The 24,871-nt window shown below is 40.4% G+C and overlaps 1 protein-coding gene across 6 annotated transcripts in view; it reads left to right on the forward strand.

Moving 5' to 3' along the window:
* The window catches only part of LOC114653668 (lamina-associated polypeptide 2-like), a 119,371-nt gene that overhangs the window by 77,293 nt on the left and 17,207 nt on the right, over positions 1-24,871 (forward strand). Inside the window, exons 5-10 of one of the 6 annotated variants that reach the window (XM_028804156.2) lie at positions 1,217-1,315; positions 2,539-2,649; positions 3,009-3,161; positions 3,393-3,470; positions 4,451-4,543; positions 6,597-6,688. In XM_028804156.2, the coding sequence (XP_028659989.2) occupies positions 1,217-1,315; positions 2,539-2,649; positions 3,009-3,161; positions 3,393-3,470; positions 4,451-4,543; positions 6,597-6,688 (626 nt within the window). The remainder of the gene's footprint in view (positions 1-1,216; positions 1,316-2,538; positions 2,650-3,008; positions 3,162-3,392; positions 3,471-4,450; positions 4,544-6,596; positions 6,689-24,871) is intronic. The other 5 variants (XM_051920082.1, XM_051920084.1, XM_051920088.1 and 2 more) reach the window with 5 other exon arrangements.

Here is a 24,871-nt window from a genome sequence, read left to right on the forward strand (position 1 = left end):
CCAACATGAAACCTCACGCTTCTTTTTAGCATCTCTGACCGATGAAAGTTTGGATTTAAAGGCTGTAGCAATGCCAGTGTGGCTTATTTGTAATTACTCAATGTAAATTCTTTAATAATGTAAAACAAAAGACAAAAAATTACAAAGTAAGTTATTTTTATCAAAGGATTAGAGGAAAAAATTGTTAATTTGAATTGGTATATGTTAAATTGGAAATTTTAACACATTACAATTTACATTTAGTTGGAGTTGGTACATTTATTTACTGACTCTAGCTCCAGTAAGCAATTAATTGCTCCTGACTCTGCAGACCTGCTTTCAATAACAACACTTAATACTGTATTTACTTGTGTACTATGCGTCCTCATGTAAGACGCGCACCCTAATTTTTTTTACAAAGAAAATCCTGAAAAAAAATTTCCCCGTGTACGACGTGCGTTGTGATTGTATAGGAAGAGTTTCGGGCACGTTTTCTGCGAAATGCCCTTCTGTCTTTGTTGCATGAGAGAGAGAGAGAGAGAGAGAGACCCCAAGCACAAGAAGTAAACATTACAGAAAACAATTTCCTCCCATGCAGACACAGGGAGAACATGCAGACTCCACGCAGGGAGGACCCAGGAAGCGAACCTGGGTCTCCTAACTGCGAGGCATCAGTGCTACCACTGCGCCATCTTGCCGCCCACTTAATATACTTCTCTCGTCGAATATATTCAAATGCTTTAAAGATATCAGAGTGTGATTTCTAGTGTAAAAACTGGGGACATTCTTCATACTTTGGTTTCTTACCAATCAGCTCAAGTTAATCACATACTGGGTCTGCATATGAAAAAGTTTCAAATTCTTCAGTTTTACTTGTGCTTGTGAACATTGGCTTAAATCAAGTAGATGGAAACGGGAGTTTAAAATGATTATTAAATGTCAAGCACACGAGTTGAGCAAATTGTACATTTTGCTAGTCAACATAATAGATTTCAGTGTGATTTGAAAATGAGTTGCAAAACAACAATTCTTGCAGAATTTTTTTGTTTGAAATTTTCAATATTTTAAGAATGTTTAATTCGTTCAGAATTAATGTACATTTTAATTCAATATTTGCTGCATTTGTGTTTTTTAAATTGCTTCTGCATTTCTCCTTTAAGAGGTGTTGGTTAACTCTTCTTGTTCTTCAAATTGCTACATTACTTTGTAATCGGCAGCTGCCATGCTCTATGTTCAGATTATATCAGATGAATCCACAGAAGAGACGTTGATAAGGAAGAGGCCAGGTCGTCGACTACCCCAGGACCAAGCTGTACCCAGCAGTGATGATAATATTGTAATGCTGCATGAGTGGGAGCATTTGGGCTTTTGGGATGTTTTTGTTTGCCTCAACTCTTGTCTTGGGTGTCTTTGTCTTGCTGGCATGAATTTTTTACTGAAGGATTAACTTGTGCACATAATCAGCCTCTATATCTGTAAATGAGAAGGGCATTGGGTGGAGACCTTTTCCTCTGAAGTTTAATCATGCAGATCCCCTGCAAAATATCATGGAAGTGGGGAGAAGGTGCATCCTTTAAGGAGAACCTATCTTCATGCTTTCTAATATTAAACAGTCTACAGAAATGGCAGTATCAATTCAGTATATTCATGACAGCCCTCTTTGACTTCAGTTTTTATCGGTCAACCTATTTCTCTCTCTCCCACTATCACCTCTAGCTTGACCTGATAATGCTTTATTCAGCCACAAGGGTGTTAATATGGGCACAGACTCTATACTCTTCCACAATTAATGGTGCGTTATTAAGCTGACACTTACTTTCCTCCTTTCTGGGCAGAGATATTTAAAAGGTAGAGGAAGTTGGTGATTTTAATGCGAAGTCCAGAGGCCTCTGACACTCTTCTTCAGGGAGCATAGTTGAACTTTTCAATTCTAGACAGTCTTACAGAGCAACTATTAAATGCTTATATATAAATGATTTTTGGTAGTTCGAGTTTTGTAGCTTCTGTACCATATCTACAGAATATTTAAAACTATAGTTTTCTGTTTCAAGTAATTCTGGTGTAAATGTCACCAGTTTTCTGGACCACTGGATTTTGCTTGTTGCATCCTTCAGTCCACATTTAAAAAATATTTTGAAATGCCACAGAAAATGAAGCCCTGGTATGTTCTTATGTCTGTTCTTTTCCACGTTAGTAAGATTTAAAATGAGCACTGTTAATTAGATTTAAGCCTTTTTATGGGCTCAGTGGATGCATATCTTTGTTAGACATTGTTGAACAAACCAAAGTGCAAAAGCAGAATTTAATTTCAACAGAAAATAAAGATTTTTTTGGAAGAAAATTTGTCACTGTGTCTCTCGTGGAACTTTGTTGGAGACCCTGGCTTAAGAGAGGCCCATTCTCAGACATATTTAGCACAGCAAAATAAAACATGACGTCTGCTACATATGTGATGTGGGCTTTCAGTGCAATTTATCACTTGTTCACCCTGAGCTATTTGCATGTGCACAAACATTTATTTGACTTCCTTGGTTTAATGTTGTTTTCCTCCAATCCCAGGACTTCTCAGAGCTCTCTACAACCGAGACAATGCCCAGCGAAGGAGAGGCAGTCAATGGTGGTGGCAACAGATCCTTGCAAGCCTCCATGAAGCATCAGGCTGCAGTACAAGTAAATACTGCTCGAACCAATAAGGCAATTTCTCTGCTCCCTGTATGCCCAATTATCTTCAGCTGACCTGCTCATCTAGGAATTGCTACAGGCTAGGATTGTAAAGCTGTGATGCTTAATCCCTCGTATGTGTTTGAGCAGTGTTGACCCAGCTGTATGCCGCTAGATATACCTCTAGCCAAAAGACACCTAAATCAACTTTCTTCCTGTCCTACAGCACAATGAATACCAGCCTGTAGTTGGAGGGAGGAAGGAATTATACATCTTTTACTTTCACTGTTTCTCTAGGTGAATTTAGTTGCTGAACACCTGTTTTGGGTCTTCCTAACTTTATTTTTATAATTTTTCTTTCCATGCAGGAGACCCCAGAACCACAAGTAGTTAGCAGAGTACATGAGATTGCTAAGGAGCCCACGAGCGACATTTTGCTACCATCCGTAGAAACTCTTGCAAGTCCTCAACCCAGTGAAACTAAGCTTGAAACTTCCAGGCCACTACAACAACGAAACAAAGTAAGTGTATCAACATTTTCTTGATTAATGAAATATCAGCAGGCAGGAACGAGAGTATGTTATATTTAGGAGAAGGACGTGGCAGGATTTGGTTGGGGGGGGCCCTAAGTGTAGGTAAGGGCTAAGTGCAACTTCTTGTTTTTTCTTTGTTGAGAAATGATCTGTTGTTTTAAGCATATCTCCTACTTGTGCTTTGTGTCAGCTTTGCAAGTCAATTTTGTTTGTTTCCAGTCACAGACAATCGAAGGCAGTCATAAGAAGTTATCAGCCCCTGAGGCTACACTCCTGCTCAACACAGCTGTGCTTGAGGTGACTATTTGGGTAACCCACTGGGTGCATGAGTGATAACTTTTGTTTGAAATGAATGCCTTGCTAGTCTGCCTCTTCAATGCTCACACTAAACAAGCATGCTAACTCTATTTATGACAGTGCTTGCTTCTTGGTCATTTTAATTAGCTATTCTGTTATGAGGAAATTGAAATTGTTCACATAGATGTCAGTGTACAAAGAATCCCCAGGCGTAAACAGATACACTTTTAGTTTGTGAGTTGCACCAAATTTCAGAGACATTGCTCATTTTACTATGAGTTCACCAAAAATGTGCATTTGTGTAAATGAGGGTTTAACTCGACACACACTTCTTAAGTAGTAATGTACATATGAAGCTGAAGTGAGTTAAGCATCTTTGTATAAGTATGAAAAAATGTTTTGTGGTCTGGCAGCAAGTTAAAGTATTCACTTGGTCATGTATACAACCATTATTATTGTCTTTGCATTATCTGTTGATTGAAGCTGCAATCTATGTATCTTTTGTAGTTCACGTGCCTGGACTGTCTCCTTATTGGTGGGAAGATGATTGAGGATTTGAATTTACAAAAGATGACACAATCTGTAATCCTTTGTATGTACAGTACCTTGAAATAAATTGTAGCTAATTATTGACATGTAGTAAAAGGTAAAAACTAATAAAGTAATACAAATTCTCCAGTCTGGATCACCTTCTTGGTCATGCCAAGTCTGTGCCAGTTGCTCACTGGTAGGAAAGAAACTGCAAATACTGCAAGCATAACCATGTTTATTGCTGTATACAGGGCGACAGACTTTATAGAAAAGAACAGCATTATCTTTCTGACCGTGTCAACTAAGCATCTGTTTAGGGCACTATTTCAAACTTTTACTTGAAATAGTCCAACCTACCTGACCTTTAACAGGATAATGTGGTCCCATCTGCATCTGACACCTTTTGAAGTTTAAGAACTCTCTCATGGTACACGACTTTGTATCCACAGGACCCTGTAACTCATGAGCCAGACATTCCTAAGCGAAAAACAAGACCCCAAAAGATCTCTGGATTCCTCAGTCCTGTCAGAGCTCAGGACGGGGTTAGCTTTCTGTTTTGTGTTTGGAGATGAGTATTTGCCTGTAAAGGAATCACAGGGAAAGGTTTGCTTTCTCCTCTAGAGCAGGGGTAGGCAATGTCAGTCCTGGTGAGCCGCAGTGGCTACAGGTTTTCATTCCAACCCAATTGCTTAATTAGAAACCAATCATTGCCAATCTCAGACCTTATTTAATTTTATGGCTTGTTAGTCTGTGCAATGTAAGGCTTTTATATCGTACATTTTTTTCCTTTCCAAGGATATCATCCAAATGATTTGAAGCCTAAAACAGATCATTTTCAGTCTGTCACATTTTTCTATTAAGTGTTTTATTAAATCAAACCGTGCATGATGAACACACACATATGTAATTGGAAAAAAGCTAGCTGGAGAATTGCTGGCTGCTTTGTCTTTTACATCTTATTGCTAATAAGGAGCAATTAAAACACTGAATGCAGCCATTTAAGATTAAAATAAACAGTTAAGGTTGGAGAACCTTAACAAGTGAGACCACTAAAATGAAGCATCAAAATGTCACTTAAGCAATATGTGCTTCATCAGCAATAATTGAGTTCTCGTTAAGGAACTGGGTTGGAACAAAAACCTGCACATACTGCAGCTCTCCAGGACCGACATTGCCCACCCCTGCTCTAGAGGAACACAGGTCGAGGCCTGCATTTGCACTCTGCATGGGGGAGTATGTTGATGTATGTGTGCGTTTTGCGTTTTATGTAGCACATTTCACAATAAAACTTATTTGGCATGTTTTTTGTTTTATTTGTCACCAAATAGGGGTGCTCCGATCACTTAGCCAATCACAAAAAAATCTTTTTTTAAGCCCCTGCTTTTCTACACTTTACAGTAAATTATAGTGCTCTTTTATATGAGAGATTGTTTTGCTGCTGCACACTAACTGTAGTGTAAACAATGCTGCATTCAATTTGAAGTGGAAAGTTGGAATTTTCAACTGAATGCCCCCTTAAGTCAGATTTCGAACTCAAACTCTGGGCTAATCTGTCAAATCAGAGTTTGACCTCTGATCATGGCATTAATCCAAAATGGCCATGTAGATAGAACTATGTATCATATGGTTTATTAGCACTTCTGCCTATGTATGTCTCATTACATCAGTTGTACACACAGTACTGTCCATCTTTAGATATGTTGCCCCGGGGTTTGGATACAATGGCCATGTAAAGCATTGCTGTCAACTGCTATTTATTCTGATATAGCAAGTACAGCAAAAGTCTTTCTGGACGTCTCCATATTGATTTTCCAAATGTCTGACTGGAACACTGTTGACTTAGGTGTGACTTCATTTCTAGCTCCGAAGCAAGTCAAGGCATGAGAGCAAGAGATAAATGGAATATTAGTCTTTATGTTAAAGAAATTGGAGCAATAAAATGGGGGAAAAAGGGACTGGAAAAGTCCTGCGCAATTAGACAAATGGCAAGAAAAGCTACTTTAATTCAGAACGTATTTTGTTCTTTAATTAAAACATACTGTTTGAAATTATTAAATTTGTAATTCTTACCAAACCCTATATGAGTTAGAGAAATGATGAAAACTACTTTTTTAATTAAGGTTTCTTTCAGATAGGTAAATTACAGAAGAAATTAAACAATACGATTGCTTGTAATTGAGATTTTAATTTTCTTTTATGCCATAAGTATTATGGATAAATATTTTAATACATTAGTTAAAATTTCCTAAAAATACCTACTTTTAGTATTTATGGTCACCGAACAATAAGCCTACATAATTGTACTTTAATAAAATTTGAACTGTTAACACCAATAGTCTATTGTTTAATTATAAAAATACCATAGTTGTAGTACTATTCGTCTGGTTATGCAGGAGCTTGGTGTAAAAATCTGCATCTGTATTGTGAATCAGCTGATCCAGTACACAAAATCGGTGATCAGTATCGGCCAGTTGATCGGGGCATCCCTAGACACCATCCTATGATACTTGACTTGTACTCTCTTTTGAATGCATGAGCCTTTAATGCTGTGGACTACAAAAGCAGTTAGTCTGTAAACTTCATCTTTTCATGTAGGAAAAGGAGCGTCATGATGCTAGTGAGAAGCTGAAACCAGACCTTCTCAAGGAAATGTTTCCAAATGAACCAGCAACACCTACTGGAATCAGGTTAGTCATTGTGTTGCTTTTTGTGCAGCCAATTGTGCTCTCTTCAGCTTCTAGGGCAGGGGTCATTAAATAGATCTGACCAGGTGCAAATATTATTTGGGCTTTACCATGCCATAACATAGACCTCCACCTAACAACAACAACAACATCATTTATTTATATAGCACATTTTCATACAAATAATGTAGCTCAAAGTGCTTTACATGATGAAGAAAGAGGGAAAAAAAAGACAATAAGAATTAAAATAAGAAAACACTAATTAACATAGAATAAAAGTAAGGTCCGATTTCCAGGAGAGACAGATAAAACAAAAACTCCAGACGGCTGGAGAAAAATAAAATCTGCAGTGGTTCCAGGCCATGAGACCGCCCAGCCCCCTCTAGGCATTCTACCTAACATAAATGACCTCAATCAGTCCTCATGGTATTCAGGGTTCTCATGGAAGGACTTAATGATGACGGTCACGTGGACTTCTGGTCTTTAATCCATCAATGTAGGGACATCACGGTACTTTGATCAGGTGGTGGTGGCACAGATCGCCACCACAGAAAACCGGGAAAAGAACAGACATATGCAGTCACCATACACTTTAACAAACATACTCTCTCATTCACTCCTTTAGCTTCATTTATAAAACTGATTTTGAGCATGAAAATAGATGTATGGCACGCAAAAAGAAGGAAAATGAATACACCAAAAAAAAATTCTGATTTATAAAACCTGGTGTACACACATTTCTATGCAATTTACCTTTTTTATTAAACGATTTTATTTAACTTGACGACTCCTGTCTGTTTGTCTGGGTTAAATCTTGCAACTGATTTTTAAACCCACTTCTGACAAAGCGAAATTTCTTCACATTTTGCATACGTGTTCAGTATTGATGACAATACAATAATCCGTCAAAACTGAAAACTCCAATTAGGTAACAAATTTTGCCGTAATCAATGGTTATGCAATTCCAATTAACGCACACACAACAATGACGGAGAGAGAATATAGTGACATATAGGAGCATACAAGTGAGAGACTCATCGGATTGCCTCTTCCAGTGAGTGGAGTGGGTAAATATGCATGCTGACTTATTTGTTCTTACGAATGAGTAGCCTTGAGGATCACGGTGAGGAAGTAGATAGATAGATAGATAGATACTTTATTAATCCCAAGGGGAAATTCACATACTCCAGCAGCAGCATACTGATACAAAAAACAATATTAAAGATTGATAATAATGCAGGTAAAAACAGACAATAACTATGCATAATGTTAATGTTTACCCCCGGGTATTACCATAAGCTTGCCGTTCTGTCATTGATATTTTTTTTCGCAGCAACCAAGTGCTAATCCCATAAGAGCCTGAACAGAAAAATAGAGACCAAAATAAAGTTCTTCTTAGTATTCAAATAATTCTGCAAAGAAGATTATGTAATACTTAAAGAAGCTTCCCATTCATGAAAAATGATTAAAGAAAAATCATTTGCAAAATACTCATACTAAAAAGTAAAAAATAAAATACATAAAGAAAATGGTTTTACTTAAATAAATTTAAGTTATAAATACACTAAAAAGCAAAAAATAAATTATTTAATCACAATTTACGCGGTTATATGAGACTAAATAAAATCGTAGGGTGCACATAAATTAATTAATTCAATCAATTAATAGAATAGCTACTTTCATCATAAAATATTTAAAAAAAAAAAAAAAAAAAGTTCCTCACCATGCTAAACAAGTTCCCAAAAATCACTGGGTTGCTGCCAGGTCTCAGTTAAGCAAAAAAAAAAAAAAAAATCAAACTTATGGTACGTTAACACTAGAATTGCCAGAACCAACGGAAAAACTCGTCATTCCGGCCCACCTTAAATCCCTTTGCACCTCTTCGTCAGCGTCTTTTGTCTTCTAAATGTGTCGATAAGCAGCAAGCAGTCTGCTATGTACCATCCCCCCACCACCTCAGAACGGGCAAGAAGTTCTCCCAGTTCCTGCCTTGATTGATTATCTGGGAGTGAGCTACCCAGAATTGTAAGGGGAAATAATTTGATGTGTTTTTTTGTGTTTACAACAATCTACAGTATGTAAACACATTGTTAAAACAGAAACGTTTTTCATGTTTAGTAATAAATAACAAAAGGTAGACATGAACTATATAATGTGTGAAGGCTGATAGCCAAATATCAAATAAAAACTTTCACAAAAGGTGCAAGTACAATACTACAGCTTCCGTGGTGCTGTGGTTAGAACTCCTGACTTATAATCCGGCGGTCGTGAGTTCGATACCAGCTCCCGGGCAAATTTACCATTTAGAGTAGTGAGCTGCTCTTATTGTTAATATTATATAATAAAAGCATACAATTGATTTGTATCTGTAACCGCCAGTGTAAGTTTATAGTACAGTACTTGTAAAAATTAGCGTTTTTTTTTTTCTTTTCCCTTTTACTCTTTGTCACAATCACGATACAACACCCCCCCTGCTCCGGATCTGACGCGGTTACTTTTTATCTGAAACTGGGAATAACTGTAGATGTGAGTGGTATTTTCAGACAATGGAACTGGAAATTCTCTGATCTGGAGGGATAAAAGCTGACACACACACACGCTGGTGAATCTGCCTTCTTCCTATCTCACTGTCACTTGAATTTTTTTTTTATTCAGTTTTATTGAGTGTTCCTGCTCACGCTGAATTAGTATGCGTCTTATGGTTCATGATGTCAAAGCCGCACTGACAAAAAAACAGAGACATAGGTATATACAGTGATCCCCCGCTATATCGCGGTTCAGCTATCGCGCCCCTGCTACATCGCAGATTTATTAATACTATTATTATTACTAGGGGACGGAGCCCCCTGCCCACTTCACTCGCCCATGCCCGGTTTGGTTTACCAGATAAACAATTTAACGAGATTATTTTCATGGGAATTGTTACATATGCATTATTTTCATTTTTGCGTTAAAGCTTTTGTAAAAACAATATTTGTCCTTTATTTCCTGCCCTGGGTGTGGTTAAATCTTTCTCGCGGTACTTATAACGCTGCTCGTGTTGTGAGGGGGGGGGGGGGGGGGGGGGGGGGGGGTCTGAATGCATGCTAAAGAGATGCGATCGGTTCAGCTGGTGTCTTGCTACTGCTGCCGGCCAGCTGTGTGTTGTGCTTGTCGTGCTTTGCGTCAATCACTTAAAAGCCTGTACAGTAGCTGTCCTTTTGCCACTTCATGTCTCTGCCGCTTGCTTTGTGAAGGGGGGTAGCTGAACGCACGCTAAGCAGAAGTGGACAGATCAGCTACTGGCTTTGTGCTGCTTCTGCCTGTTATGCTTGTCGCTCTGTGCATTCTGAAGGAGGAGGAGGAAGGGGGGGAGGGGGGTGAGGGCTGAATGCACGCTAAGGAGAAGTGCTCGGATCATCTGCTGGGTTTCTGCAGCTGCTGCTGGCAAGCTGCGTGTTCTGTTTCTCACCAAAACCATTCCAACAACTGCTAGGTTAGATGTCAGTGAACTTGTTTTAAATAGTTTGTAAGTAGGGCGTGTCGTCAAAGTGTATGTCCGAGATGATCTGATTTCAATCGCCTCGCTCAAACCCCACTTCCCCCCCCCCCCCCACCGCTCCACGGAGGCGCACTACACTCCTGCCACTTCGTGTTGTGAAGGGGGGAGCTGAACGCACGCTAAGGAGAAGTGGACTTTGTGCTGCTTCTGCCAAGATGCTTGTTCTGCTTGTCAGATGGCTCATTTAAAAGCCTGTACAGCAGCTGTCCTTCTGTCTCACTGCCTTGTCTTGCGTGACGTTAAAATGTTTTATAATAGAGAGATGTTACTCATATCCTTAGCCCGACATCCACATATCATATGTGTTTACAAAGTGTGTTTTAGTAAGTTTATATGTGTTTAAAGCGTGTGGGAGGGGTATTTTAAGGCTTAAACAATAAAAAAAAAATAATGTGGTCTTTCTATATCGCGGATTTTCACCTATCGCCGGTGGGTCTGGAACATAACTTCCGCGATAGGCGGGGAAATCACCGTATGATATTTGGAATAACTCATTTTATGACCTGTATTAGTACATTTCGGAAAATATTGTGGCACTGATGCAGCATTATTCATATTATTCATATTCATTCGCATAACATCTTGCGCTTGTAATCAGTGACCACATTTTTTTTTTTTTTTTTCGATCTTGCCAGTGTCCACTTTTGGGTGCATGGAGTCGTTTCTTTTGTACTCCAGGACATGCAGAAGAAAGAATAGTACAGAGATGTCAGTTCCGCGCTATAGGCAATCATCAGATTCAAATGTTAACAGTTCACACACAACCAAGGGCTGTCCTTTCTATGTTTACGACATGTGCACCTGTTGCAATGTACACACTTCTCTCTGTGCTGTGGTTACTATTACACTGAAGGGGCTGGGGGAGCGGCGGTCTTGAAACAGAAGCTTGTCGATGTTGCATCCTCTTTTGCTTTATCCATCGCCTTGTAAGAAGCAACGACGAAGCTCCTCTGCAAGGTGAGCCGTGAACACTCTTCTTTTCTCAGTGGTCCCCATGCATGCCTTGTACAGTACATGTGCGTTTATTGCCATCAAGTCAAGTGTATTATAGCACAAGCAACCAGCCACCTGTGTGCTTCTGCTCGCACTGAATAAGCTCATGCCTTCTGGTACACGATGTCAACACAGCACCGGGCAAAAAAGAAACAGACAAATATATGTGACATTTTGAAGAAATCATTTTATGACCTGAATAGTACCAATTAGAAAACATTGTCGCACTAATGCAATATTATTTGAAAACGAACACCGTCAGATTAGCTGTAAATGTATTGCATTTCTAAAAGTTAGCTTTTTTTTCAGTCTTATTCTCTCAGTCACGTTCACGCTGTCCCTCGCCACCCACCCCCCTTCTGATCTAACTCTAACAGTGACAATATAAAGTCACGCCCGATCTGACGCTGTTTGTTTTAAAATAATGTTGCGTCAGTGCCACAATGTTTTCCGAAATGTACTATACAGGTCATAAAATGAGTTATTCCAAATATCATATATACCTATGTCTCTGTTTTTTTTGTCAGTGTGGCTTTGACATCATGGACCATAAGTTGCACACTAATTCAGCGTGAACAGGAACACTCAATAAAACTGAATAAAAAAAATTCAAGTGATGGTGAGATACGAAAAAGGCAGATTCACCAACGTTTGTGTGTCAGTTTTTATCCCTCCAGATCAGAGAATTTCCAGTTCCATTGTCTGAAAACACCACTCATATCTACAGTTATTCCCAGTTTCAGATAAAAAGTAACCGTGTCAGATCTGGGGCGGGGGTGGAGGGGGGGGTTGTATCGTGATTGTGACTGAGAGAATAAAAGTTTAAAAAAAAAAAATAATAATAATAATAACTTTTACAAGTACTATAAATTTACACCAGCTGTTACAGAAACAAATCAAATGTATGTTTTTATTGTATAATATTAACAGCAGCAGCTCACTACTCAAAAAGATAAATTTGCGGGGGAGCTGGTTTCGAACTGGATTATAAGTCAGCAGTTCTTACCGCTTCACCACGGAAGCTGTCGTATTGTACTTGCACCTTTTGTGAAAGTGTTTATTTGATATTTGACCATCAGCCTTCACACATTATACAGTTCATGTCTACATTTTGTCATTTATTACTAAAATATAAAAAAAGTTTATATTTTAATGATGTGTTTACATAGATTGTTGTAGACACAACACACACATGAAATTATTTACTCTATACAATTCTAAGTAGCATACTCCCAGATAATCAAAGGCAGGAACTGGGAGAACTTCTTACCTGTTCTGTGGCAGTGGGGGGGATAGTATAGCAGGCTGCTTGGGCTTATCGATTAATTTACAAGACAAAAAACGCTGACAGAGAGGTGCGAGCGGATTTAAGGTGGGCCGGATTTACGAGTTTTTTCGTAGGCTCTGGTAATTCTAGTGTTACGAGAGAAGAAAGTGGAACAATATATATCGGACAATTATGTAGCAAGTGCTACACTATTCCAGAGGAGGCGTGAACAAACAGCAACAATGTCAGCAGGTGATAATCTCTTGAGCCACAATGTATGTCTTTTAAAAAAATAAATAAATAAATAAGAGAGCGAGAAAACAGCTGAATATTCAGCACAAAGTTTTCTTTCTGCAATCAGAAGAACACATTGAAGCAACTCTCTTCTTCTTCTTTGAGATGCTCCCATTATGGTTCGCCCCAGCAGATCACCTGTTTCCATATCTTTTTGTGCTGTGCATCTTATTCTGTTACACCCACCACCTGCATGTCCTCTCACTACATCCATAAACTATGGAGTAAGATTGCTGTCAAAAATAACTTGTAATAATTTAAGTAAATTTTACATTTCACACGTGTCAGTTGTGCTTGCGCTTCTGAAAGTTACACTTGCTTTAAAAAATTACGAGTAAAATTCTCAGGCATGAACAAACGGTTTCTTCTTCGATAGAGAATGCCTCATGCATCCAGTGACATATTTTTGACAATCTATTTTTGTTATACAGTACGCATGTGCCAGAAAGGGGGAACGATGGAGTTACTTTTAACAGCAGTCCTTCAACATATATACAGGCTAAAGCTTTGGTCGTCGGTTCAATTGCTGCCTCGGTATTGCATGTTTGTGATCTAACTCTAGGACCGGAGTTTTCCCTAGCAGCATTTAATGAACATCCGTGGGCAAGTAGCCCTGACTGTGTCAGTAATACATCACAAGGGTGTGCCATTGGACCCTCTATTCACTTCAGCTGCAAGTCGTCAGGAGGGTAGGGCATAAAGCCCACAGAGATATAGGGAGAACGTGACCATTTCACGTGAGCCTGAAGTTATTGACTTCCAGTCAGTTTCTTGTTTACACAACTTGTGCAAAGCAGTTATTCATTCATCGTTAAAAGCCAATCATAATATTCTGCAGCATAAAAAGATATTAACGTGTGTCACTAAAATAGGCCCTTTATTTGAAAAAAGAAATAATTTTCTACCTGATTGGGTACAAAGGAGTTGCATCAAATTGGACCAATTTAATTTTCAAAGTTTTGCGACAAGACAGGTGCCTTTATTAAAGGACAGTTCAGTTATTTCTCAGCTGAATGATAAACTTGGCATACTGTCATATCTAATGAGTAAGCTTTATTTTGATGTTTAATGGTCACAATAAAGTTTTAGGTGATGTTGGGCATCCCTCATTTTCACAGCTTTGTGACTAGACAGATGCCTTTGTTACATATGAATTGGCTACATAAGTCAATTTGACAGGCAAAGTTTGGCACATTCCCATATCTAGTGAATAGAATTAGATGTTTAATGGGCACTGCAAAGGGTTAGATGGCATTGGGCTCTACTAGTTTTGAGAAAAGAAAGATGCCTTTGTTAAGTTGCAGTTGAAATTTGGATACATGGGTCAAGTGGACTGGCAAATTTGTCACATTCCCATTTTAATGACTAGGATTAACTTTGATGTTTAACAGGCACTGTAGAGAGTTGTGCAGCATTTTGCCACCCTTATTTTCATATCTTTGTGACACGATTCCTTTTTTATGTTACAGTTGAGATTTGCCTGGCTCAAAGTGAGTTCATGGGTCAAATTAGCTGGCAAACTTGCCATATTCAATGTATAGGTTTCACTGTGATGCTCAGTTTCCGTTGCAAAGGTTTAAATGGCACTGGACCACACTAATTTTAATCACTTTGTGACAAGATGGGTGCCTTTTTAAAATTTCAGTTGAGTTTTTCTTGTCCCAGCATGGTTACATGGGTCATATTGACTGGCAAATTTGGCACACTGTAATCTGATGAATGAGATTTTATGCAATATTTAATTGGCATGGACAAAAGAAAAGAGCTTTACGCTTCTTGGGATAGGCTCCAGCTTCCCTGTGATTCTGCCTCTGCTCAGGATAAAGTGGGTTTAGAAATTGGATGGATGCATGGATAAATACACAAATAAATAAGTGGAAATAAGTAAAAGTATTGTCAAATGTCACACTAAATAAATAAATAACCTGAAATGCATCCATCCATCCATCCTCTTACGCTTATCCGAGGTCGGGTCGCGGGGGCAGCAGCTTGAGCCCTGATCAGATGCCCGTGCCACCTCATCTGACTCCTCTCGATGCGGAGGAGCAGCAGCTCTACTCTGAGCCCCTCCCAGATGACTGAGCTTCTCACCCTATCTTTAAGGGAGAGCCCAGACACCCTGTGGAGGAAACTCCTTTCAGCCGCTTGTATTCGCGATCTCGTTCTTTCGGTCACTACCCATAGCTCATGACCATAGGTGAGGGTAGGAACATAGATCGACTGGTAAATTGAGAGCTTTGCCTTACGGCTCAGCTCCTTTTTCAACACGACAGACCGATGCAGAGCCCGCATCACTGCGGACGCCGCACCGATCTGTCTGTCGATCTCCCGCTCCATTCTTCCCTCACTCGTGAACAAGACCCCGAGATACTTGAACTCCTCCACTTGAGGCAGGATCTCGCTCCCTACCTTGAGAGGGCACTCCACCCTTTTCTGGCTGAGGACCATGGTCTCGGATTTGGAGGTGCTGATTCCCATCACAGCCGCTTCACACTCAGCTGAGAATCGATCCAGAGAGAGCTGAAGATCACGGCCTGATGAAGCAAACAGGACAACATCATCTGCAAAAAGCAGTGACCCAATCCTGAGTCCACCAAACCAGACCCCCTCAACATCCTGGCTGCGCCTAGAAATTCTGTCCATAAAAGTTTTGAACAGAATCGGTGACAAAGGGCAGCCCTGGCGGAGTCCAACTCTCACTGGAAACGGGTTCGACTTACTGTCGGCAATGCGGACCAAGCTCTGACACCGGTTGTACGGGGACCAAACAGCCCTTATCAGGGGGTCCGGTACCCCATACTCCCGGAGCACCCCCCACAGGATTCCCTGAGGGACACGGTCGAACGCCTTTTCCAAGACACAAAACACATGTAGATTAGTTGGGCAAACTCCCATGCACCCTCCAGGACTCTGCTAAGGGTGTAGAGCTGGTCCACTGTTCCGCGACCAGGACGAAAACCACACTGTTCCTCCTGAATCCGAGGTTCGACTATCCAACGGACCCTCCTCTCCAGGACCACCGAATAGACTTTTCCAGGGAGGCTGAGGAGTGTGATCCCTCTGTAGTTGGAACACACCCTCTGGTCCCCCTTCTTAAAGAGGGGGACCACCACCCCGGTCTGCCAATCCAGAGGCACTGTCCCTGATGTCCATGCGATGTTGCAGAGATGTGTCAACCAAGACAGCCCTACAACATCCAGAGCCTTGAGGAACTCTGGGCGTATCTCATCCACCCCCAGGGCCCTGCCACCAAGGAGTATTTTGACCACCTCTGTGACCTCAGTCCCAGAGATGGGAGAGCCCACCTCCGAGTCCCCAGGCTCTGCTTCCTCATTGGAAGGCATGTTAGTGGGATTGAGGAGGTCTTCTAAGTACTCCCCCCACCATCCCACAATGTCCCGAGTCGAGGTCAGCAGCACACCATCCCCACCATATACAGTGTTGACACTGCACTGCTTCCCCCTCCTGAGACACCGGACGGTGGACCAGAATCTCCTCGAAGCCGTCCGAAAGTCGTTCTCCATGGCCTCCCCAAACTCCTCCCATGCCCAAGTTTTTGCCTCAGCAGCCACCGAAGTCGTATTCCACTTTGCCTGCTGGTACCTATTAGCTGCCTCCAGAGTCCCACAGGACAAAAGGGACCGGTAGGACTCCTCCTTCAGCTTGACAGCATCCCTCACCGCTGGTGTCCACCAACCTGAAATGCAAGTATAAATAATTAAATGGGTCAGGAAATATACCTCTTGTTCCGTATTCCTTTATGTCAGGCAGTCATTTTCAAACCTGCTTAATCCTAAACAGTCTGCCGGAGCCTATCCCAGCCAGCACAAGGCACCTGTCTACCTCATGGCGAACATACAAAAGAACCTAACTTGCATGTCGTTGCACCATGGAAGGAAACCCCCACAGACAAGGGGAGTACTTGCAACCCCCCATATTTAATGTTCTCATGTATTTGTCATATTTCACTTTTTTTTTTTTTTTTAATTTATTTTTGTCCATAATATTCCTCCGTTATAAGGGTGTAACATTCTCCACACTCAGTTGTTAACCTAACTCAGTGCTTCCATAGTAAAACCATGAGCATTTATAAAAAAAAAAAAAGAACACTTAAAGGCAGTGCTGTCACGAAGGGGGGCTACTTCAGAAGTTAATATTGTATAAAGCCCCCAATCTTTCCATCTGTTATGTGTATATATTCATATCCCCTCGGGTAGTCATAATTCCGTGCTTCCCACCCCAACCCCAAATCTATGACCATAACTGTCGAAATCTGCACATTGGGAACATTCCGCAATATCAAACATCTGGACACTTGGTGCGTTTTAAACTTCACATAACGTCTTAGCTGCCATTAATTTGTTAATTTATTGCTCTCAGTTTTTATTGTTAATCACATGTTGCCATTGTTTAATTAATTTCACTGTGTCGGTTTTATTTTGTATTTTACGTTTTGCCCTTTGGAACCACTGTAAGGAGGGGCTAAGTATGAAGTACGATCACTTTCAGAAATAAATCCAGCATGCTATCTTTGTGGCACATGCATATTAACAAATATCTATTGTTTTTTCCTCGATAGCGAATGTCTTTTGCATCCAATGACGTATTTTTGACAGTTTGTTCACGCCTGAGAATTGTACTCGTAACTTTCAGAAGTGCAAGCGTAACTTTTCAGAAGCTCAAGTATAATTGACACCTGTGAAATGTAAATATGACAAATTATTAAGAGTTATTTTTGACAGCAATCTTACTCCATAATAAACCTTAGGGCCTTCCTCTTGCCTGGCAGCTCCATCCATAACATCTTTCTCCCAATATACCCAGCATCTCTCCTCTTCACATGTCGAAAGCAATACCATTTCACCTCTCTGGCTTTGTCTCCAAACCATCCAACCTGAGCTGACCCTCTAATGTACTCATTCCTAGTCCTCTCCATCCTCCTCAAACTCAATGTAAACCTTAACATCTCTAACTCTGCCACCTCCAGCTCTGTCTCCTGCCTTTTTGTCAGTGTAGCTGTTTCCAACCCATATAACATAGCTAATTTCACTAAAATCTTGTAGACTTTCACTTGTGCTGGTACCAGTCTGTCAAAAAATACTCCTGACACTCTTGTTCACCCACGCCACCCTGCCTGCACTCTCTTCTCCACCTGACTTTCACACCCCACATTACTCTGTACTGTTGATCCCAAGTATTTAAACTCCTCCACCTTCGCCAACTCTGTTCCCTGCATCCTCGCCATTCTTCTGACCTCCCTCATTCACACACATGTATTCAGTTTTAGTCCTACTGACCTTCATTCTTCTCCTCTCAAGAGCATACCTCCACCTCTCCTGGGTCTCAGCCTGCTCACTACAGATCACATTCTCCTCTGCAAACATTATACTCCACAGGGATTCCTGTCTAATCTCCTCTGTCAACCCGTCCACCATTGCAAATAAGAAAGGGCTCAGAGCTGATCCCAGGTGTAATTCCATCTCCATCTTAAACCCATTTGTCACTCCTACCACTGACCTTGCACTTCCATCGTACATATCCTGTACCACTATTACATACTTTTCTGCCTCTCCCAACTTCCTCATACAATACAACTCTTCTTCAGACACCTTGTCATATGCTTTCTCTAGGTTCACAAAGACACAACACGACTCCATTTGACCTTCTCTATACTTCCATCCATCTATCCATCAACACTCTCAGAGCAAACACAGTAGTGTTCTTTCCTGGCATGAAACCATACTGTTGCTCGCTAATCATCACCTCACTTCTTAACCTAGCTTCCACTTCTCTTTCCCAAACGTCATGCTGTGGCTGATCAATTTTATCCCTCTGTAGTTACTACAGTTCTGCATATCACCCTTATTCTTAAAAACCAATACCAGTACACTTCTTTTCCACTCCTCAGGCACCCTCTCACTTTCCAAGGTTGTATTAACCAAACTGGTTAAAAACTCCACTGCCGTCTCTCCTAAAAACCCTCTCTGTTTCCACAGATGTGTCATCTGGACCAGTGGCCTTTCCATTTGTCACCCTCTTCATACTTGTCCTTACTTCCTCCTTGCTAGTCCACTGCACTTCCTGGTTCACTATCTCCTTATCATCCAACCTTCTCTCTCGCTCTCTCTCCATTCATCAACCTCTCAAAGTACTCTTTCCTTCTGCTCAACACACGCACCTCTGGCATAGGATATAATCCACCTGTGTGCATATTCCTCCACTCCTGTACGTTCCCCTGTGTATTTCCCTCTTCTTAAAATACATTTTCACCACAACAATGTTGATTTTTTTTTTTTTTTTTTTTTTTGAAAAAGATGAACTACCACCTGACCTTCATTCCTCTCCTTAACACCATACCTATCTGTCTCATCCTTATTCCCTCTGTTCCCTCCACTAATCTGTCCATTGAAATCTTCTCAAATCACTATTCTTTCTCCCTTGGGTACACTACACCACTTCATCCAACTCACTCCAGAAATCATCTTTCTCATTCATCGCACGCCCAACTTGCGGGGCATATGCACTAATAACATTTATCACACCTTCAATTTTCAGCTTCATAGTCGACAGTCTTTTCACCTCCAAAACACCTTTGACATGCTGTTCCTTCACAATAACCCCTACTCCATTTCTCCTCCAATCCATACCATGGTAGAACAATTTGAACCTGCCTCAGATACACCTGGTGTTACTCCCCTTCCATCTGATCCCTTAAACACAGGATATATCAACCTTCCTTCTCTCCATCATATCAGCCAGCTCTCTCCTTTTACCAGTCATACTGCCAACATTCAAAGTTCCAACTCTCATTTCCACTCTCCTAACCTTCTACCTGCCTCCGGACACACCTTCCCCTAACAGTAGCCCAATTTCCTCCAGCATCCTGTTGGCCAACAGTACTGGTGGCGGCCATTGTTAACCCTGGCCTTGTTGCCCACATATCGATCTGGCAAAATTTTACACCGGATGCTCTTCCTAATTTAATCCTCCCAATTTATCCAGCCTTAGGACCAGAACGAAGAAACACACACTGATTTGCCTGTCTGGGCAAAAATGAACTTATATGACACTTACCCAGCTTAGAACTTTGATTCTGTTCTTTAGGTTATTAAGGTTGTGAAATGTCTTGGTATTTTGATTGTTTTGTCTCCATATCACAAAAAAGACACATCAGCTCTAGAGAATGCTCAGAAGAGTGACTAGGCTGATTCTGGGACTAAAAAGTATGAGCTATGAGGAGACTGAAGGAGTTCAGCCTTTTCAATTTAAGCAAACTGAGATTAAGAGTGGACCTGGTTAAAGTGTTTTAGATTATGAAAAGAATTGGTACAGTGGATTCCAGCTTTTACTTAATAATAAATTCTATATCAAGAACACAGACTGGAAACTTAAGGGTAGACTTTACAGAAATGTTGGTAGGGATATCTTTATACCAGACTTTTTGTATTTAATACCAGTGCCTAAATTTCTTGATACCTATTTGATACCACAGCAAAAAAAAAATCACTTTTACTGGCTTTTTGATTAAAAGTAACTTCGTTATTCAAGTGAACAATACTGGGCCCTGTATCTGTAATAGAATATAAAATATATAAATACTAATTATCCTGGAAAATTTAAAATAGAGGTATATCAATCCAGTAGTTGCCCAGCATCATTTAAGTAAACTAATACGACCATTCATAAATATCAAAATACAATACAAAACTTGAATATAGATATAATTAATAAAGTATCTATCTATCTATCTATCTATCTATCTATCTATCTATCTATCTATCTATCTATCTATCTATCTATCTATCTATCTATCTATCTATCTATCTATCTATCTATCTATCTATCTATCTATCTATCTATCTATCTATCTATCTATCTATCTATCTATCTATCTATCTATCTATCTATCTATCTATCTATCTATCTATCTATCTATCTATCTATCTATCTATCTATCTATCTATCTATCTATCTATCTATCTATCTATCTATCTATCTATCTATCTATCTATCTATCTATCTATCTATCTATCTATCTATCTATCTATCTATCTATCTATCTATCTATCTATCTAATAGACTTAGGGATTCTCCCAGAGTTAGATCATAGGTGGAGAACAAGAATATCATCATGAACTACATGATATACTTTACCATGTTTTCGTTCTAATTTTCTGACATTTTCTCATCTGTATCTGAAAAATACTTCTTTTACGGCTGTTTTTTTTTTTTCTCCTCCCAGGGCTGAATATTTTGCCAAAAACTCACTTTTTTAAAAAGCACACAAAGCAATGGTTTAAACGCATTAATTAACAAAAAAATATGACAAATGTCAGTCTTGCATGTTGTATGAGTCTGCATACTATGTGATTTCACATACATATTACATATATATTACACAGCAAAGTCCTTTTGACCTTTTTATACATTTTGTCCTTGTATGCTGCAGGAAAGTGGCGATCAGTCAGCCTGTCTAGCACTGCTCTTTATGATGGACTTCCTTGCTTTGCAAAAGGCACTGCTACATACTCTGCCAGCAAGCCGTTGACCACCTTCTTACAGAAATCTGCTGCAGTCATGATGCTGTCGCTGTTTGCCTGCTTGAACAGTATACATCAATTTGTCAGTGAAACCTCAGGCATGTGATGGTACACAGTGTGGTACCACTTGGTGAACTTACGGCGGTAATTGTATGATCCCAGCATTTGATCCAGTCTATCACCTGCCATTTTACAATTATACTCCTCCAATGCAACGGTCTTGTCCAGCTTTCTACCTTCTGAATTTCCCTTTTGACAAATGGTTTTCTCACATGTATTTTTTGTGTGAACTGTAGTGAGACAAGTCAGCCGTTTGACATTGTTCCATGCCACTGCCACCAAGTTCTCTGCCCACATTAAAAGAGGATTGACGTCTCTTTTAATTTTCAGCCTGTCTGGCTTCAGTTGTCAAGGCATGTATCTCCTGTTCACCTTCACTGTACCACATGCTCTATTTTTCCTGCTCTGTAAATCCATGACTAATTCTGGTGAATTGTCTATGTACACTACATGACCCAAATTTTCATAGCTCTCTCTGTAGTAGCTCCAGCACAACCTGACTTGTCAAAGGACAGTCCTCTCTACAAAAGGAGTACTTTCCTGTATATTTTATTACTTTTAGGCAGAAACCAGTGTTTGCTTCTGCCAGCACAAAATCCTTTATTCCATATTTTGTGGGTTTGCCCTGGCATATACTGGCGGAAAAAATTGGTGCCCCTTATATTTGATCATTGTTGGTTCAACAGTGTCAAGCGGGGCTAAATTTTATACATGGAGTTATACCCTGGCTCACCCCTCAGGATTTGTTTCTGGTTAACCTATCCAAAGCTGTCATGGGACAAAGCATATTTGGACCAGGGCTCCCTGAAGTTGTATCGCCAGTCAAGTGTCATCTCTATTTGTATTGCTACAAAGCCCTTCATCTCTTTATTTTGTTGTGGGTTTCCACTTTGAAAAATAAGAATGCGGTGGAAGCACAGCCCGTGACTCAAAAAATTGCTTGGCATAACTGTTTGTCTTGTCTGACACTAGCTGAAAGGCAGCCTCAGAAAAGAACAGCCTGAAGTAGTCCAACAGCTGGTAATCCGTCGCGTCCAACAGCAAGCTGTGCCGTCTTGTGAAGTCTGGTAGCTAGGTTGGCTCCCCCGGATCGATGTTTTGGTAATCCTCCCAGGTGAACCATGCCGTAGGTGCATCAGCTGCACGAACGTGCTTAGGTGGAGGTTGATCAGCTGATGCCGGTTCCTCACTCTCCTGCTTGATCTCCTGATCACTCTCAACAAAATCAGAGTCCGAAAAGTCCGAGTCTGACTCAGCGATTTAATGTACTGTGGACACTTTTTGTGACTGAAGACAGAGAAGAAAATTAAAATTAGTCAAAACCTTTTATTAATACATACCAGGCAAGGGTAAAATGACAGAGAAACACAGTCCTAGGACACCGCGCTTCATCTGCCTCGAGCGCAGATGTCCTTGTTCTTTTATACCTTTCTAATCTCCTGATCGTTGACCACGTAAGCAATAAAAATAGCGTCCTGACTCATTGTACTTTTCCAATTTTTGTAAAGTCATTACCCTAAAGGTATATTTTCTTGTCACACACATCATCAAAAGAAACTTCCAGAAAGTATACCTGCTTTTTGTCACGTACGCAAAACACAAACAAGTTTCATCATTTTGTCCTATTTTCTATACACACATGCATTTTGTTCAATTACATCTTTTTATGTTTTCACACTCCTCCCTTTTTGAACAAAATGATGTGGGCAATATAATTCTATCTTGAAATGGTTGATGAAGGGGAAGGGGGAGAGAAAATGGAAGAAGCTATACGAGACATGCGCTCCTCATGTAGCATATATGCCCTTTCCATAGAGGCGGTAAAGTACTTAGATATTATATAGCGAAACAAAGGGATAATACAACAACCAACCAGGAGGAGGAGACAAAATGTCACAACCAAAGAAATGAAAACAGATCTTATCCATTGTCCCCAGGATCCGAAGGAGGATGCAAACCACTGATCCCAGTCAGACCCGGTCCACTGGGCTTGTCGACCAGTCCCACAGTTGATAATAGAGCAGAAATCAAACTGCACTGATGTGGTAATTCCCAACGGGAAAGTCAAGGTGACCAGGGCAGTAGACAAGGGAAAAGAAAAGCATAGTAGCACAGCAATCAAGGGTGCCATCTCTTGCAATGTGAGGCGTGAATCCAGGCAGGCAGTCCTTCAACTTTCACGGCGTGTGGTGTGGATAGAAGAATTTGGAATGGTCCTCTCCACCTAGGCTGATGCCAGTGTTTCCTTCGAGTATCTCGAACCAGGATCCAGGTGCCCAAGGGAATTGGTAAATCCTTGGAAAGGGGGCTGGTCCTCCAGGCTTGATTAACCTGCTGGTGGATTTTCCTTCAACGAGGTTCGCAAACCTGCAAGACTAGAGAGAAGATCATTGTCCACAGTATGCAAATTCACATTACAACCATGCCAACGGGCATGGGACGTCCGGTCAGAATCTCAAACGGCGATAGTCCCAGTTGTCGGTGTGTCCGTCCCCTTAGTCCCATTAAAGCTAAGGGTAGTGCATCCGGCCATGATAAATTAGTTTGTTCACAAATTTTTGCGAGTTTAGCTTTTAAAGTGCCATTGCATCGTTCTACGATGCCTCCGCTTTGGGGATGGTATTCACAATAGCCAGGTGGTTAATTATTTATAATGGAGTTCACAAAATGAGTGCCATTATCTGTTTGTAACTTTTGAGGGATACCCCATCTTGGAATAATCTCTTTAATTAGTGCTTTAGCTACTGTTTTGGCATCGCTGTGTTTTGAAGGGAAAGCCTCTATTCATCGGGAGAACACATCGACAATCACAAGACAATATCGGTACCCTTTAGACGGGGTTAGTTCAATGAAATCCATTTGGAGGTGTTCAAACGGACCCATTGGATTAGGGGTAACGGCGGGACTTACCTGGGTACCTTTTCCCACATTAAACTTTTGACATATTGCACAGCATCTGCAAAATTGCTCTGCATATGTAAAGAAACCTACAGCTTCCCAATGTTTTTCAACATCTCTTTTACAATTGCATTTCATTCATAGAATAAAGTTTTCTTTCAATTGTACTTTATTCACAGAAATCTCTCACGCGAGGTTGTGCTTAAAGGTTATCTATGCAACATACTTAAACGCGTCTTTTCCTTCATGCTTATTATTACAACTTCTCAGGCCGCAAGCTGGTATCACTTTCATTAAATTAGGAATTCATCTTACCTCAGTTTCATGCGCGCTGTGTTCCAGATCATGAAACATCCGTGGCGAAATTTTAGCCCAGCGGCAACAAGGAAAAATCATTAAATTTTCCCGTGGCGAGCTGTAAATTCCAGCGACAAACAAGGACAATCCACTCGGGGAAATCACGCAGCACAATTCCACAACAAGAAAGCATTCCCAACAACAAGAAAGCATTCCCATTACGCGGTCACAAAGAACATTCTGACTTAACAAGGAAAACATACGTGCTTGAACCTTTATTCGTATAAAGTGTGCTG

Source organism: Erpetoichthys calabaricus, chromosome 1 (assembly GCF_900747795.2).
Source record: "Erpetoichthys calabaricus chromosome 1, fErpCal1.3, whole genome shotgun sequence".
In the NCBI taxonomy this organism is placed as follows: domain Eukaryota; kingdom Metazoa; phylum Chordata; class Cladistia; order Polypteriformes; family Polypteridae; genus Erpetoichthys; species Erpetoichthys calabaricus.